General features: G+C 43.1%; 1 protein-coding gene across 2 annotated transcripts in view; it reads right to left on the bottom strand.

Moving 5' to 3' along the window:
- The window catches only part of LOC143219050 (uncharacterized), a 52,206-nt gene that overhangs the window by 4,230 nt on the left and 30,639 nt on the right, over positions 1-17,337 (bottom strand). For both annotated transcript variants that reach the window (XM_076444833.1, XM_076444842.1), the window contains exon 2: positions 14,190-16,843. In XM_076444833.1, coding sequence (XP_076300948.1) covers positions 14,190-15,163 — 974 coding nt within the window. In that variant the 5' untranslated portion in view covers positions 15,164-16,843. The remainder of the gene's footprint in view (positions 1-14,189; positions 16,844-17,337) is intronic.

Genomic DNA, 17,337 nt, shown 5'->3' with positions numbered 1-17,337 from the left:
GCCGCGCCGGGTAAAAAGTAACAGTTGAAAAGAAACATTGAAGCAAAGAGTGTGTGTAGAGCCGAGTGGGCCCACGAATGGCGTGTCCGCCGGCCATTAAGATCAAGCCTGTGATTTTAACAATAAATATTGGGCGGCGCTGTGACCTGTATTTCGCGTGCGCCAAATGCTCCAGAATTCGCTCGAAAACTACCGCATTCATTAAAATGTTGCCGCGAGAGAAGCAAGCTTCCATCGCTCGCGAGCCAATTAACTTTATGATAAAACACCTTTACACAGATTCGGCCGCTAACAATCCATCAGAATACTTGTATCGTACTTTACAGTTCGTGTCACAGAGAATCTGATCGAATAACCACAATTTATTGGCAAACAAATTCTTTAATACATCCCCAATACAAAAGACGCTTTTTCTCGAACATGCTATGCATTCAAACGTCTGTGAAAACTTGGAAAAATTTTTCTGATGACCGAAACCATCGTAGACTTAAAGATTGAAGTTCCCTCTTTACAACGACACTTTGAAAATCGATGTACGATTTTTTTTTAGTAAAGAGGAAAATTGATTTGACGATTGGTTCTAACGAAGAGTTCCTTACGGAAAAATAAGAAATCATTTCTAGAGATAAAATCATTGTACCGGGGTCGTTTGCAATCATTGTAAGGTCGTTTCGCCGATCGTTATCTCCATTCATCTCGACGAGGGAAACTATTTGACGGCGAACGCTGAATAGCTGAAGGCTCAGACGGTTCTGTCGGTTCCCGTGTGTTGTCGCTTGTATACGAGCCTCTCTCGCGATCATGAATGGAGCAGAGGCTCGTACACCGAATCAAAGGGCAAGGGACGAAGGGATTCCCTTCCTGCTCGGCGAGATCAACGAGATCTGCTTGAATGGAACCAGCTCCCTGCTAGTCACACTTTCGGTGGCTGACAAATCGCCTAAGTGTCGCTCTTGGCCCCCAGACTCGTCTAAACTGCCTTCTCTTGTTGTGATCGAAGGGAGAGGCCCTTTTTGAATACTGCGCTTTGGGAATGGTAGTTCACGCTGTTGAAATTCATTTTTCGAACTCGCTATTTCGGGATTGGTTAAATTCAAAATTAAAGAAGGAATCACATTTTTATTTAGTTCTTGTGCTTTACAATTCATGCAATTTTTATTTTTATTTTACAAACGAATACATTGTGATGTGTTTCAATTCGTTTAGTTTGTCCACTGTTTTAAATGAAAACCACATTTAGGGGATGTTACAAAAATGAAAAGATCAATAAGAGAAATATTTAAAGATATTTAAACCACGTTTAGGGGATGTTGACAAAAAATAAAAAGATCAATAAGCGAAATATTTCAAGAGATTTATAATCACGTTTAGGGGATGTTGACAAAAAATGAAGAAATAAACGAGAGAAATGTTTAAAGACATTTAAAACTAAGTACATGTAGGGGAAATTGATGAAGAATGAAAGACATGATCGATTTTACCTTTTTTAAGTTCAGAGTTGATTATCGCCATTTACAAGTTTGCGAAAGGGAAGGGAGAGGTTTTATAAAGGAAAATGTAGTTCAATTAACACGGAAAGCGGCCGAGAAAGTGTAACGAACCCTAAGAACGCATTAATTCCACATTCATGTGCTTCATCCTTTTAGTTTGTCCACTATTTTAAATGAAAACCACATTTAGGGGATGTTACAAAAATGAAAATATCATTAAGAGAAATATTACAAGACATTTAAAATCACGTTTAGGGGATGTTAACAAAAAATGAAAAGATCAATAAGCGAAATATTTTAAGAGATTTATAATCACGTTTAGGGGATGTTGACAAAAAATGAAGAAATAAACGAGAGAAATGTTTAAAGACATTTAAAACTAAGTACATGTAGGGGATATTGATGAAGAATGAAAGACATGATCGATTTTACCTTTTTTAAGTTCAGAGTTGATTATCGCCATTTACAAGTTTGCGAAAGGGAAGGGAGAGGTTTTATAAAGGAAAATGTAGTTCAATTAACACGGAAAGCGGCCGAGAAAGTGTAACGACCCCTAAGAACACATTAATTCCACGATTCTCCCATCTCCGGAGTAAATTGGTACGTGTTCCCCGGAAATGGCGGCAACTAGAGGCCTCTAGTGATTTTCTGCATATCCGCCGTCGCCGGTCACTGACTTTAAGCAGCGTGTATATTCGCTCGGGTCAATTAATAGTACACTCTACCCGCGAACCTGAACGAGAGTTCGTACACCCGACTGTGTCAACAAATCAGTTTCTCCAAAAATATTACCATCCTGTGCTCCTACAATGACGAGCATCCAATAAGAAAAATGCTCCCAACTACTAACCACGACTGGTTTTACATTTTTCATTTTATAATCGTTAGAATTACCAAAACATTTCCATTAGGAATTATTAGATTTTATTTATTCGAGTGTGACATTCTCTGTGAAAACTGCATTAAAGTCTAATCAATTCTCCATTATCGTCATGATTGTGTAATATGTTTTAGCTAGGGATGGGATCAAGTTCAATATGTACTCACGAACCCGAGTCAATTTCAATAACCAAGTTTAATTTCATGGATTTCGATTACTACTTAAAAGCAATACTGTTTCAATGATTATATTCGAAGTATTCATTTTATACAAACTGATATCGAACCTCGGAATGAGTACTTACAAGTTTCGAAAAGATATTTACAAGTACTTCGATGTTGAAAGGAATCGAATCTTTCACAAGTAGTACTCGAATCTTGAAAATCAGAACTGCATAGTAGGTTTTAAGCACTTTCTTGATTAAATTCGTAACTATTTCAGAATAATATTTCCGATGGATTATGAAATTATATTTATACATGTTGAATTCAATTATGCATTAGAGGACAAAATAATCGATTATAAAGATAAAAAAATTATTATTAGTAAAATTAGAGAATTTCTGGTACGATATTCATAAAAGTTTCGAATCTGTTCGACCAAGATTCGAATATACTTGCAAGTATTATTTCCGTTTACCAAAGTACTTGTCGAAGGTTCGAAACAGTCTGGCATAGGTTCGAGTATATTTAGGAGAACCATTTCTGTTTTTCGAAGTACTTATAGAGAGTTCGAATTCAATCAATCAAAATTCGAACCTGTTTGCGAGGTACTTGATCCCACCCCTAGTTTTCCAAGTCGAGTGCACATTTTGTTGAAAATAATGTACGTTTTAAACAAATTCTATGAGGAGTGTAGCCAATGTACTAAACATTTTCGGAGATAAGTTTGCGTTTTAGAAAATTTTATGAAAATAGTGGTTAATATACGAAGCTTGATTAGGTGTGTATCCAGGTCTCCCTGGTGCTCAGACTGACGAGGTGAGATATTCGAATTGACTTCGAATTTTCCGTGCTCGTTCGGTACAATGGCGCTAAGTATCAAGTACAAGATCACGATTCGATATCAGCATGAAACGCGTTTCATTCGTGAGGAAATGCAAGCGATCTCTTGCGAAACTGTTCGCCAAGCGACCGACAAGCCCACGAGCTACGCCCAAACGCCACCCAACGCAGAAATATGTGGGGAACAAGATGCCCACGACCACGAACAGAGAAAAATTAGATATTCTCTTGTTTACAGGTTATTTTCGCATCGATACACCTCCGGCGAAAATGATAATTGCGCATTGTTCCTCGGTGAAACATCGCGACAGCGCAAACTGGGATTTCTTAAGTTGCTGCAAAAATAGTCGACTTGTAGACGTCGATTCTATGTTGCTGAAAATGATCCACGCTCTACCTCTTCACTTATAAATGCTTATATATTTTTAGATTCTCCAAATGTTTTTACTTTAAACATACAATATCCAGTCGTATTTTAAATAAGCAGGTAATTTTGCTTGCAAATCAAAAACACATTACATAGTGTAGAATTGGGAAACAGAAATTGACGGGTTATCTGAAAAATAATAGAAATTATATCATTAAATAATGTTAAACATACGACAGAACTTTCCCTCCAATCGGATAGTTAACGCAGAAAATTTTTATTGCGTATGAACATCACCAGTCTAATTGCAGCACGTGAAACACGAGATCGGTCATCTATCTCTCGCCAATGTCTAATTAGCGTAAACGAATGTGCCTGATGGGTGGCTAAAGGCACGTCTCTCGAGATCTAGTCAAGCAGAACAGTTCGAAGAAAATTTATGACGATGCTGACGGCAAAAGGTTGTCTCTCAGCCGTAATTCGACACGGTGTACGGTTAGGACCACCGAGTTAGGAGGAGTCTCTGTGAAAAGGGACTGTCAAGATCAGGGAAACGTGTCTTGACTATAAATAACCATCACGCACTGCTATTACTTCTCATTTACGGAATCTGGAGGTATCACTCCATCTCCGAAATGGAATTACGGTAAATCGATGAAATTATCAAACACCAAATGAAATACCTAACAGGATAAATCTTGCAGAATACATAATTTTCACAGTTTCACATTGTTATTTGTAATAGACAAACAATTTTTGTTAATAGATATTAATGATTGTAAATCTTGATGAAATTACTGCACTTAAAAATTTGTGAAATGTAAGAAAATCTTTCATGCAAACTGAAAAGATTCTACATCGATTACAATAGTCGACAGTTTCTTAATAATCTCAGCTCTCTCTCACCCACTCACTCTTGCCAGAGATCCATAAAATTGATTAACGACATTCCCACTGTATTTTCACCATACAGGATCATTTGCTCGACGAAATAAATTTTAGGAAACGACAGGAAGTGGGACAAAAGGTAGACGTTCTCCCGCGACATGCTAAGTATCAGTTAATCCCCAATGATTTATTTCATGAATCCCAAGAAAGAATTCCATCGCTTCTTAAATTCAATTTCGAATCTTCTCAACGTGTTTCACTCGATATTACAAAGAGGAATAAATCAAGAAGATGAAACAAGGGTGGTCTGGTTGAGCTGGACAGCAAACACAGTCCAGATGCAGTGTCCTTCATCAACGGCGCCGGTATCCGTTGACAGTTTGCAGATGCTGGATCCGCAAAGAGACATAAGCACCACTCGGAGCGAGGAAACTTTCCCTGGTCGACTTTCCCAGGAAAGGACAGCGATCCATCAGGAGTGGGAATCAATCCATAGAGGATCCGGCAAAAAGGATCCTTTCAGTTAAAATTTTTAACTCTGCCGTTTTATAATATTTTGCACTGAGAAAAATGGTGGATAGAATCAGGAGTTACGTCAACACCATTGCAAAGTCCCGAAATGTTTGGCGTACTAATTGCCCTTTGTAAAAATCCCGGAGACATAACTTTGTAGTAAGTAACAGTTCGAGTTGTCAGGACAACATATTTATTTGCACGTGAACTTACAAGAATTGGATTATAGGAGAAAAGAATATATATAGAATGTTATAATGAGATATCGCCTACAGTCCTTCGTGGCTTGTATCTCTCTCACTCCCACACACACACGAGCAGTCCTTCGCCGTGACAACAATTATACGTTCGGTTCAAATCCTCAACTCTATCTCTCTGCTCTACTCTCGAATACACCGGTCTATATAAACATCGTTCAAGATTCGCGTCTTCCGCATTAGCCTACAGGGGGCAGCGGCCACCAGTCGCGAATAACATACCGAATTACTAATCATTGCATAGTTCGCGCCTACAACTTTTAGATAGTCGAAAGGTGGTCTACGCGGTGAATGCAACAATTAGCCGGTGCACGGGGCAGGTATCAAAGCCGCGAAATCTCTCTGGGAATCAAAGGACCGAGGTATGCCAGGTTGGGATTGAGTCATCGTTACAAAGAGGTTACAAAATTAATGCTCCCCGTGTTATCTGATCGTCGAATTTCGGAGCGATGGCTCGGCGATCCGCGGGAGATCTTCGTCGTGAGGGGCGTAGGAAGGGGATGGTGAGAGATATCCGAATGATCCGTAACTCGGCGATTTTATCTGTCATTAAAAAGTCCGTCGAGGGCTGCTCGGCTCGTTCGTTTTTCATCGACGGCCTGGTTTAACGTTACACGCGTGTCTGGTTTCTGTTCTCGGACGGTTTCGTGCGTCAGATCCGCGGCGACTTCCATCTCCGTTCCTCAAGAACACACCACTTGGCATTCCACGCCTTCGAATCCGCCGTCTGGAATCCTTCTTTTTTTTCTCTCTCTCTCTCTCTCCCTTTCTCCTCTTTTCTTTTCCCTATCTTTCTCATTCTCTTTCGAGAGCTTCGACTTTCTGTCTCGTCTCTCATCTCCGTCTTTCCCTTGCCCTGTTAGCGTGGCAGGTTAAACGAAATAAATTCGGCGCCTCCAATATCCGGATCTAGAAGGTGCGAGGACCATCGACATCCCGATGCCTTGTAATTTATTTGTCGGTTAATTTCGAGCGAACGACTCGCTGTTCCCGGCGAACTTCATCTGCATAACCTGACGATTTCATTCGCAGCCTGTGCATCCACGCTGGTCCACACGTTTCGCTCGCTGAACCCTTCCGCGCTCTTCCGGAAATTCCGACGTTGTACACTGTTGGGCTATTCGCACTTTTGTGCTGTTCGCTAATATTGTTTGAATCGTTCAAGTTATTAATAATTCAATGAATGTCAGGTTCGGAGGGTTAAAGTCGTCCGAATTTCTACTACTGAATTGTTTAAATATTTCATGAACGAGGCACGTTACATTTCATTGAACATTTTCTCAAAGAGGATAGATAACCAAATAAATGCTGGTAGGGTTACCGGCGGAACTCCGAATTTGTTCGGACTTCGATCTTCGTGTCGATAGTTTGACTGATCAGGTCGCCCGCGATAATAGGTAGCAAGTTTACGGGTACAGGCGTGTACACGCGATTAAGGCAGTAAGGAACGGCAGAGTTTACGAGCAGACCGTATTTCGCGTTCAGGAGGATACGACAGGACAGGGTCCCGTCGAGGTCGAGAATTAGCGATCGACCGTTCGGTAGATGAAAGGCCAAGCAAGTGGGAGGAGGAGAAAGAGGAAATGGTGGTGTCACGGCGGTGTCGAGACCTCGTAAAACGCACAATGCGTCGGGCAGCACTGGCCCGCACCGGCCCGATCCGAGGAACAGGTGCGACTCGGCCGCTAGTAACGGTCGCGTAGTCCCTTACGAAACGATCCGTGGCCACCCCTCATTTCAGAGTCATTAAACCTCCCCTTCTTTCCGTGTTCACGGTGTCTTCGCGCTCCGTGAGACGGGAACCAAGGAAATTTTTCGGGGGACGGCTGCTACGGGCACTCTTTGTCTCTTGGACAATGAGGAATCGATCGAACGGATGAGGGAACTAGCGTGGTCAAACTTTAGGGTAGATAAATGCTGGAGTCTTTCACTTGTCTTTTGTTACAGAAATAGTAAATGTTCATAATTGAAAAATCGTGAAGTGAAAGGTTAAATTAACTGAACAGCTGCAGCATTAGGAACAAAAGGATGATTGACGTGTTCATAAGTATGTCCAAAAATGTCTGAACACGGAATCTGGCAAAACACACAATCCCGCATCAATTCCAGCGGATTCACACTAAAGGGACAAACAATGGAAAACCATGTAGTCGCAATGTTCACGGATTCGCGGTTCAGCGAGTCCGATAGCGATCAGAATTCCAGCGGTGATTCGTCCCAGAGCGAGATACAATCTTCATCGACTTCCTGTCGATGGCACGACTGTTTTTCCTTGTTTATGATGAATCTCTCCGAAATCGATGAGACCGCTTCCGGCGTGTTGCGGAAATTGAAGAGCAACCTATCGAATTGATCGAACGAATTGGCTTCTGAACGGAAGCGCAGCCGTGCAAACGGGGCTTCTCGTTTCCGTCTTTCGAAATAGTGTCGAGCATCAGTCAATTAAAAGTTTCACTAATTTACTCAGTGACGAAATTCACTGGATCGTTGCCCGAAGAAAAATAATCGTCGAGAAACTGGAAAATGATCTGCAGCTTCGAATGAGTTTCAAAAAGGTGCACTACTCCCGAAAAAGTGACCCTCTATTTTCATTAAGGATAAATTGTCCTAATTTTAGTGAATTTAATCAAAGAAAAGGGCTAGCCATTTTTTGAACCATTTTCTTAAATTTCACAGTACTCATTCTGTTTTGCACAAAACAGAAGACTACTATTTATCCAGCGATGTAATGAAAAGAAGGCAGCAAGCCATTTTTTGGACCTTTTCACAGATCAATTAACTTCACAAATCAACGAATAAGTTAAATTGGAAAATCGTGTTGAAGTGTACAGCAGTTTGATGAATGTTTTACTCCGTTTTGAACGAAGTTAAAGGACCAGAAGTGAAGTTTGAAGTGAAAAGCATCAGCCTCGAAGCCAAGAGAAACGGTCCAGGTCAAAGGTAACGATCCGTTTCGAGAAGAAAGCGGCCGTTGTCGCTTGAGAAGGAGCAACCCTTTCGAAAGCACATAGCTTTTAAAGGCGGGTTCTTACTATTGGGGTCTCCAGCGTTCACTTTCGTTGGTTGCTCATTGTCTCTTGTTGTGCTCATCCTCTGGATCAGGAGAAAAGAGAGAGTCATGGGATGAGTTACACAGGGAACGACAGCCGACCGATTACAGAGCGCCAGAGAATGAAAGACAAGCGACACTGCTAAGTGCCAGCTCATTACTTAAATGGTCCGTGATAAGGAACGCAGTCGCGTCTTTTTTTATCTTTGCTTCTCGCTTCTGCTTCTTCCTGTGATTTCGGTGTCAATTACCTGGCGAGACTTCACGATTTCAGTCGATAAAGGCTTGGTTGACTTCTTGTCTCGAGCTGAGTAATCCTGATTTTATTGAGTTGTGTTTGCCAATCTTAGTTAATTTTGATCTTCTCAGCTATCTTGACCAAGTTTGATATTCATTGTTGCTTCTCGATTTCAACCGACAAAGGCTTGGTTGACTTCTTGTTTCTTCAAAGTTAATTTTGTAGTGATGGCGTCGTAGGAGTTCGTTGGTGAGCTGAGTAATGCTGATTTCAGAATTGTGTTTGCCAATCTTAGCTACTTTTGATGTTCGATCTATCTTGATCAAGTTTGATATTCTTTGCTGCTTCCCTATAAAATCCATACTTTGTCCTTTGACAGGATCAGGGATATAGTCCTTGGAATGGTCCAAGAGGATACACAGTTTCCGGAACGATGTCTGTTCCTAATAGTGCATCAGGTTATGGCATAGAGTCGACAACAAAAGAGCCTACGAGATCCTTAATGCGACCCTGCTTAGAACCTCCAGATGTTGAGGCTGCGATTTATCGCACCATCAAGAACGATACTACTGTGAGAGCATCGTGTCTTCTCGTAAAGTCAAGACTTTAAGGATAAGAGACTCTTCTAGCCGCTGGGAAATGGGCTTTTCTATTTCTTAGCTAAATTAATTGTCTGAATTCATCAGTGGGACTTGCTTGCCAGGTTGTTGAGCAATGCTCAATGGAGTAGCAGGTTGCATGGGTATGACCTTCTGACGTTCACTCTGTGATTCACTCACTGTACCCCCAAATTAATGATTTCAGAAGCTGCTACCTCTAGTAAAATCTTTATGAACGAAAGACTTGATTCTGCAGAAGACAGTGGATTTTTACACAAAATGGAAATTGTATGCGCCGTAGATTTCTAATAATTGGACTGCGGATTTGATGCATCCCTGACGAAAATTAGTAGATCTGTCAGATGATTGCATAAGTTCATGCCCGCGCGTGATTTTGATAGATGTTGCAAACTGTACTGCACGGCGGAGTATAAAAAAAATTATATAATCACCATTCTTTTCTACGATTAAAAAAGTGACTATATAATTGGTTCATAAAGCTGTATTCTTTAAAATTTAACCATTGAATTTTATTCTCAAATCAGGCACGAACTTATGCAATCATCTGATATTTCAGAACAGAGTGATAAGGTCCCAAGAATTTAAAAAGCAGTGAATGTATACGTGGCTCCAACAATGATCCAATCACCATCGTCGCGTATTGTCAGGTGGAAATCGGGTCGCGCAAGCAGCGCAGCTCGTCGAAGAGACCATTGGCACAGGATTCGCGAATTCTTGCGTTCGTTGGACTGCGCACTGCGTGAGAAGAAATACTAGACACCGCAGCGCTGATATATCGCGGCGGGATACGAGACACCGTGCGTTTCAGCGGCGCGGATAGGGCACGCATGGATGACTTGGGAACTCTCATTCCGCCGCGGCGGATAATCTTGATTGAGGACGTCGGCAACGATGCGAGATTATAGAAATTAATGGTAATCGTTCCCGAAGGAAACCGCCCCCGCCCTCGCGCACCTCCTCCCTTTCTTTCACGGCTACCTGGCGAACGATGAGATTTCGATGCAGCGCGGTGCAACGATGACTGACCCACAAACCGGCACGCCACGACAATTCTCTACTTGCCACTTCATCCGAGACCTATTGTATTTTTTCTGCACGCGATTCCGTGTGCCGCGTTCGAGAAACTTTGAAGATGATGATCAAGCGAGTAATTAAAATGTAATTAGTACATTAAAAGCTTGAGCGCCGCGTTGGCTACACGAGATCACCAGACCGAGGATCTTTATGAAAATTGATAATTTTCTACCTGAATCGTAACAAACTAGGGTGAAATAGAAAATGATTTTCTTTAAATATCGTGCATAATATCATGTGTTAAACTTGTACCCGCTACGCAAGTACATTTTCAAACGCAAGTCCGATAAAATCCAGTTATCGGAGCGTGAACCTCAATTAGCCGGATGAAAAATCAGAGATGGTGAAGGGAGTTAGGCCGAACTCCCATTGTATGAACGATCCAGTTATGCGAACTCCGAGTGTCTGGGCGGGTTCATATAAATGCAGTTCCAGTGGGCTCTTACGTGACGGGCCCACAACGAAAATGAGGCTCGTTACGCGCGCGCGATGCTACGCGACGCGATGCAACGCGATGCGATGGGATCGGGCCCTCTTCACGGCCCGGGCCCGGCCCGTTGCACTCCCTTATCTCAGGCCCATCGTTTTCGCGGCCCTTCCAGACAAAGTAACCGCCCGGTTGGATAATTATCGCGAATGGAACCGCTCGTCTGCTTCTACGACGAACATTTTGGTGCTTTTGTTACGCGCGAGAACGTCTCGGTATCAATTAGTGCGCTGCCTACCGCATTTATTAAACTAACTTTGTTCTATTGCCTCTTTTAAGAGACAATTCTTTCATTTGTTCGTTGCTGTCGTGTTTCAATTTATTTTCCAATTACCGAGTTCGTCATTTCTTTAATAATGAAACAACAAATCCTAGTGTTAAGGAACTGAATGATATCGGTTTATTCCGTAATTGTTGAAACTGTAATTTGTATTATTTATTTCAAGCAAGTCTATTTAGTCTGGAATTTTAGTTAAACAAAGCAACCAGGCAAATTACAAACGAACAGGTTTTCCCACAGACAGGTTTCTAGTTTTATCCTACCGGTCAACGTTCGACAATAAATGGAGCCCCGTTACTCCCTTATCACAACGACAGTAGATAGCCCATCCTTATCTGCGTTTTGCATCGAGGGGTACAGCTTCGATTCGTCTCAACACGATTTTCATTTCGAGGGTTTATCTAAAAAATTCTATGGCGCAAAGAGGAAAACCTTGCGCAGCACGAATTCCTCAAATTTCCTGGCTCTGCTCTCTCGTTTCACCAACGGGAGATACGATTTTCGAGTAACGCTGACTATTCATCATGGAGAGATAACGTTGGGAGGCATTCTGGAGCCTGGACCAACTCCAGATCTTTTACGGAGTGAACAATATTCCACGGCAGTGGTGGATGTGATTGTTTAAAGAATTGTTTGAACGCACATTCGAAATAAATAGTGGTACCGCATGTGTGTAAAGTGTGAAAATGTTTCAAAATGATTCAAGTATGTGTAAAATACTATGTTTTAGGAATATAAAATAATGCACTGCGATTATTGTATTGAAATATGTTGTCAAAAAGATTGCCTCAAGATTTGAGGATGTGAAGGTTAACTTTATTTCTTTAAATGGAACGTGTAAAATATACGTCATTCCCTGTAAAAAATCAAAACCCTTTAGTTTCGGAGATATTTTAATGAAATTGCCATAGTCTAGTGATAATGACAGATGCATAGTTGAACCGATCGAACAGTTCCTCCATTTCACAGTGAAGTAATCGACGCTCGACAAAAGAATTCTGCATTCGAGAGATCCAGCTGGATCTAGAATTGTCTGGAGAGCCTGGGGCAAGTCGAGACGGCGAGTAAAACGTGACAGGGAACGCGAGGCTGCAAAAAAAATTCTAATCGTTCACTATATCTCCACTAGCCAAGTATGCTTGCACGAGATCAGTTTCTAGAAGGTTCCAACAGTGGACGTTGGCGCCGTGATAACGCTGCTTAAAAATAGCTGTTGTGTACGATCGATAGTTGCCGTTATCAGTTACCTAGGGCCATTGTTCGGCCAGAGAACCTGTGAAAAATGAAATTGTTCCCACAAGTTCCCCTTCTCAAAGGTGCATGCTCCCTGATGGATCATGCGAACGCGAATTCAATCGGGAGACTGCGACGCGTGGTTCGGAAGATAAAGAGCTTCCGTAGAAGCATTGGAAAATTTTTCTGGCGAATGAAACCACCATAGATTCGAAGATTGAAGCTTCCTCTTTATAACGGCACCTTCAAACTTGGTGTCCGACTTTTAGAGTCATTTTATTCAACTTTTAATGCAGAAGGTACCACTAACTTTACAATACTGCAAGGATACCATGAGGAGTTTACGTCTCTAAAAAGATGAGAAAATTTTTTTATGGAATGAAACCGCCATAGATGCGAAAATGGAAGCTTCCTCTTTATAACGGCACCTTCAAACTTGGTGTCCGACTTTTTAAAGTCATTTCATTCAACTTTTAATGCAGAAGGTACCACTAACTTTACAATACTGCAAGGATACCATGAGGAGTTTGCGTCTCTGACACGGTTAGAAAATTTTTTTAGTGAATGAAACCACCATAGATTCGGAGATTGAAGCTTCCTCTTTATAACGGCACCTTAAAACTTGATGTCCGATTTTTTTTAGTCATTCTATTCAACTTTTAATGCAGAAGGTAGCACTAACTTTACAATACTGGAAGGATACCATGAGGAGTTTACTTCTCTGGAAACGTTGGAAAATTTGTCTGGTGAATGAAGCTACTCCGAGAGATCAGAAAAATGAAACCAGAATCGCCTCTTATCAAACAAAATTTCCACAAAATGTCTTATTGATTATGTCATACACCTGGCAGTGCTCGTGTCACAGCAGGCATGGTGAACGATGGTGACTTCACGGTCGAAAAGAGTGTATGGCAAACGGGGGAGGACCGGTCGGGTCCGCGACATTGACACGCTGGAATCCAGTTCAATTATTTTTCAGTTCTAATGGGACCGCCGGCAACTAAGACCGGTAATTAATTAACGCAATAAGAAGGGCTGCTGCCGTGTCCCGATAATGCCGGCCGCGACCTCTCGGGCCACCGAGCGTCGTTACAAAATCCTTTAACGGGGCCCGTTAACTTTTTTATCGGGCCCAACTCTACCGGGATACGGCACGGCTCGCGCGACTCGCAGGTGGATGCACTTTGCTGCAGTTAAACGCGCTGCGAAAGGGGACCCGTGTGCACCGTGCATCCTCTGTGCATCGTCTGCATCATGCGCGCACTCTTCGTGCCCATGGGTACCAATGGGATTCCCGTGGCCTGTCCTCCGATCTTTCTTTAGCTCCTTCACAGAGATCGTTTCGCGTTTTTATCGAGCTCGCCATTTCGATACGCCTCTGTCTCGTTGGAAACTTGTTAAGCGGAGTGTACCGCAGGTGAACTATAATTATTACAATTTTTACGGTACCGCGCATGAAAATTGATAAATAGACTTACGGAAAACATACATATTTTTCGATTAATTGCAGGGTGTAGTATCCATAATGCAGAAATTTTCTCAAAAATGCATTAATTCCGCAGTCCATCGACAAATTGCTTAACACACTATCTACCGGCAATTATTCCATAATTTTTCAAAGCCTATGGGCCAAGGCTGAAGATTTTTTAATAGATCCTTGAACAGCAAGATTTTATGCATTTACACATCCTAATTATCACATGTCTGTACATACCAAAACATAGAAATACTTCCCAAATGCAAACAGCTAAAATCCTAACACATCCCATCCCCTAAAACCGATTACCCCTAATCAAAAAACGAACTCACCAGTGTCCCTGGTACGAAGTCTTGACAAGCTTCACAGTAAAGAGGAACTGAATAGCGCAGACGAGCAGGCAGCACAGGTTCAAGGACAGTGCCAGTGCGCACAGCGCTAGAGTGACTTCGTACACGATAGTATACTCTTCTGGACTGATGAGGCTGCTGGGAGTGACAGTCAACGGAGAGATTTTCAGCAGAAAGATCAACGAGAGCAGTGCCAGTAACAAAGACACTAAACACAGTAGTCCCAGACTGGTGAGAGTCTCTTTAGCTCCGGCCTCTTGATCCTTGTGATTCCTGGACAGGGACGAGGACCAGGAAGCGTTTAAGGGATACGCTGTGGATCCAACGCCGGTTAGGGCTGCACCTGTCGTGGGTTGCTGAAGAACAGGTGCAGGGGAAGGTGTGGCTTGACTTGGTAGCCTGGATAGCCTGGAGATGTCGAATCCCCCGTTGGCTTTCGGCCTGTTGTCATGATGCAACGGTACTTGGGTTACCACCGTGTGTCCCAATGTAGTGGACACGTTGTTATTATTGTTGCTGTTGATGTTGTTGTTATTGTTGCCCCCAGCAACCGGGCTGACGCTGTTCACCGAGTGCTTGGACGTCGACAAAGTGGACAGGTTGAGTGCATGACTGTGGTTCAACCGCTGCGACAAATTGTTCACACTCAATTGGGAGTGGTTCAAGGGATGTCTATGGGTAGACGACGGCGTGGTAGCCGGTTGATGGTGGACGTTGCCTGTCCTCTGCGTCGGATGCACCACCACCGAGTCGTAAACGTCGACACCTCGTCCCCCATTCCCGGGTCTGACCCCTCCACTTTGGTTATAGTGATGGTGCTGCTGGTCCTGGTGATGACCCGAGTGAACGTGATGATGGTGGCCGCCGTGCAACGTGCCCGAGCCCGCCGGATAATCATTCTGGTGATGCCTGGAGCCCGCTGACGACGGTTGCCCCGTCAGGATGTGCTTCAGCATTACTCGACACGCTGGGTGACCCGGAGGAAGAAGCTTCTTCTTCTTCTCCTTAAGCTCCTGGATCTCTACATGGTCCTCTATCCTCTCGGACTCGACCCTGTAGAATTTGTTCCCTTGATCAGGGGGGTTTTTTAAAAGTGGGAGATTGGTTGTATTAGGGGATGGAGTGGTTCGGGGGTGTTCGAGATTAGGTTCCTGGGCTCAAGGAGTTGCTGCACACCAGCTCCAACATGGCGACCGGCATCCACCGGCGGCCAGCCTGCAGAGCCAGCTGCGATCACGCCTCTGAGGAACTCGGAGAGTCTCGGTCTAGACTCGGGAGAGTTGGGAGCCTCGATCTAGAGATCATGGCTGGGGATCCGACCTTGGGGGAGTGAGGTGGACTGGTTTTGGGGTGGGATAAGCTCGCGGGGATGTTGGCCTTTGAATTTTGGTGCAGTGGAGTAGCATCAGTCGAGGTTGGCTTTGCTACCTTCGAGAGGCTAGGAGACTTCAGTGATTAGCAATTACTGCTGGTTTGGATTTTAGTTGGATCCATGTGAGCCGATTATTCTTCAACAAATTCTTTCTTGGAGGTTCTCCTTGAACCTTGAATCTTGGGGATTCTCGAACGAACTTTTCCGAATTTAATAGATCTTGCTGTCTTTTAGAGGATATAGGTCTCCAGAAATCATCAAATAATCCTGAGTCGAGTTCGAATTATGTCCTCGTGGCCTATTTATTCTTAGCCTTGGGGCAACAGAGTATCAACAATCGATTGGAGTCTTCATTACTTAACAATATCATTGGCTGAGGATGCCTCTTTTGATCTAACAAGCTTAGTTCCCATGTAGAGCCCGTTTTTTCTAGTGCTTCCGGTTATCAGCCTGATCAGTGATAATTGAGATCCTAGTTAGATCTTCATAGTCTTCTTATTCTCGAACAAGTCTTGAAGCAATCAAGTGCCATCAGACCATTAAAAATACTCTTTTTACTGGTTCAGTAGGTTCGTAAGGTCAGTAATTAATAATGAATGGTATGTTGTAGTCCAAATTGAGTTCACGAGGCCTTTGTTCGTTAAATCTTGAAGCAGTGGAGATCCGAAGAATTCTCTTTTCACTGATCTAGCAGCCTCTGCTCCCTCCTAAATGCCCAGTACACCTTCCCTCGACATTAACTCGATAAAGTATCACCAGTGGATCGACTACTGTCCATGTCTTCTCCCTGAAGAAGCATTCCACTGACGTTATTAACGCTTCCGTCCCCGGACAAACATGGGAAAGGACTCGTGGCAGGTGGAATAATAGAGCCGGGGCGCTTCCTCGATCCACGGCAACGGGATCTCAGGCCTCTATCGTCGATTTACTCGCCTCCGGCGTGCCGCCACGGGAAATACCATAGCAAGGTCGATTAAGTCCAGTTTTTCCGTGCGCCCTTCGTCGGTTTCCGGTTCGTGTGTGCCGCCAGTCCAGTCCAGAAGCCGCAGGTGTTTCGTTCTCAGGTGAAGATCGGGATCGAGCGATCGCGGAATGGCGAAGGATGATGATGCGTGGTCCAGGTGAACATGATTAGATTCCGTGCGATATCTCGGCGACCTTGTCAATGAGAATAGCGGCTCGTTAAGGCGGCTGCAACCTCGGTCTGCCTCTGTGTCGAGTTCCAACGAACTCGTCAGCCGGCATGGCTTCCGAGATGGTCCCTCTGGAAACAGGTATGATGGAATAATTAATGGATTTGGTCACGTATATGTCTGCTGCGTGAATCTGTGTCTGTATGTGGGTTTGTGAAATGGGATTGTGAAAAAGAACGACCGATGGGACGGCGTAATTCGATTTGATTTATTCGTAACAGGGAATTGTCGTGGCTTTGTTGAACGGAGAATGGAGCACGATTTGTGGATTAGATGGGTCCAGCAGGTAAGAGGAAGAAGGTGTGGTGGATTGAGAAGGTATTACACGTTTCTGTTGGCTGAATTTTTTTCTATAGCACAAAGTTATGCATTATAATTGCTTTTTTTAAAAGAAATTAAACATTGTAGATTGAAGGAAGATTTGCTAGGTTATTGTAATGATTTGATTTTATCTTTGAGTCGGTATAGATCTGTCGGTTTTATTTCATTAATAATTGCCTAGTATTTATCGATATGCAAAATTGAGACTGTTTCGTCGAACAGCATTTAAATTTGCAGTCCCGGC

This window comes from Lasioglossum baleicum, chromosome 2 (genome assembly GCF_051020765.1).
Source record: "Lasioglossum baleicum chromosome 2, iyLasBale1, whole genome shotgun sequence".
Classification (NCBI taxonomy): domain Eukaryota; kingdom Metazoa; phylum Arthropoda; class Insecta; order Hymenoptera; family Halictidae; genus Lasioglossum; species Lasioglossum baleicum.
This window is presented reverse-complemented; position numbering and strand designations above follow the sequence as displayed.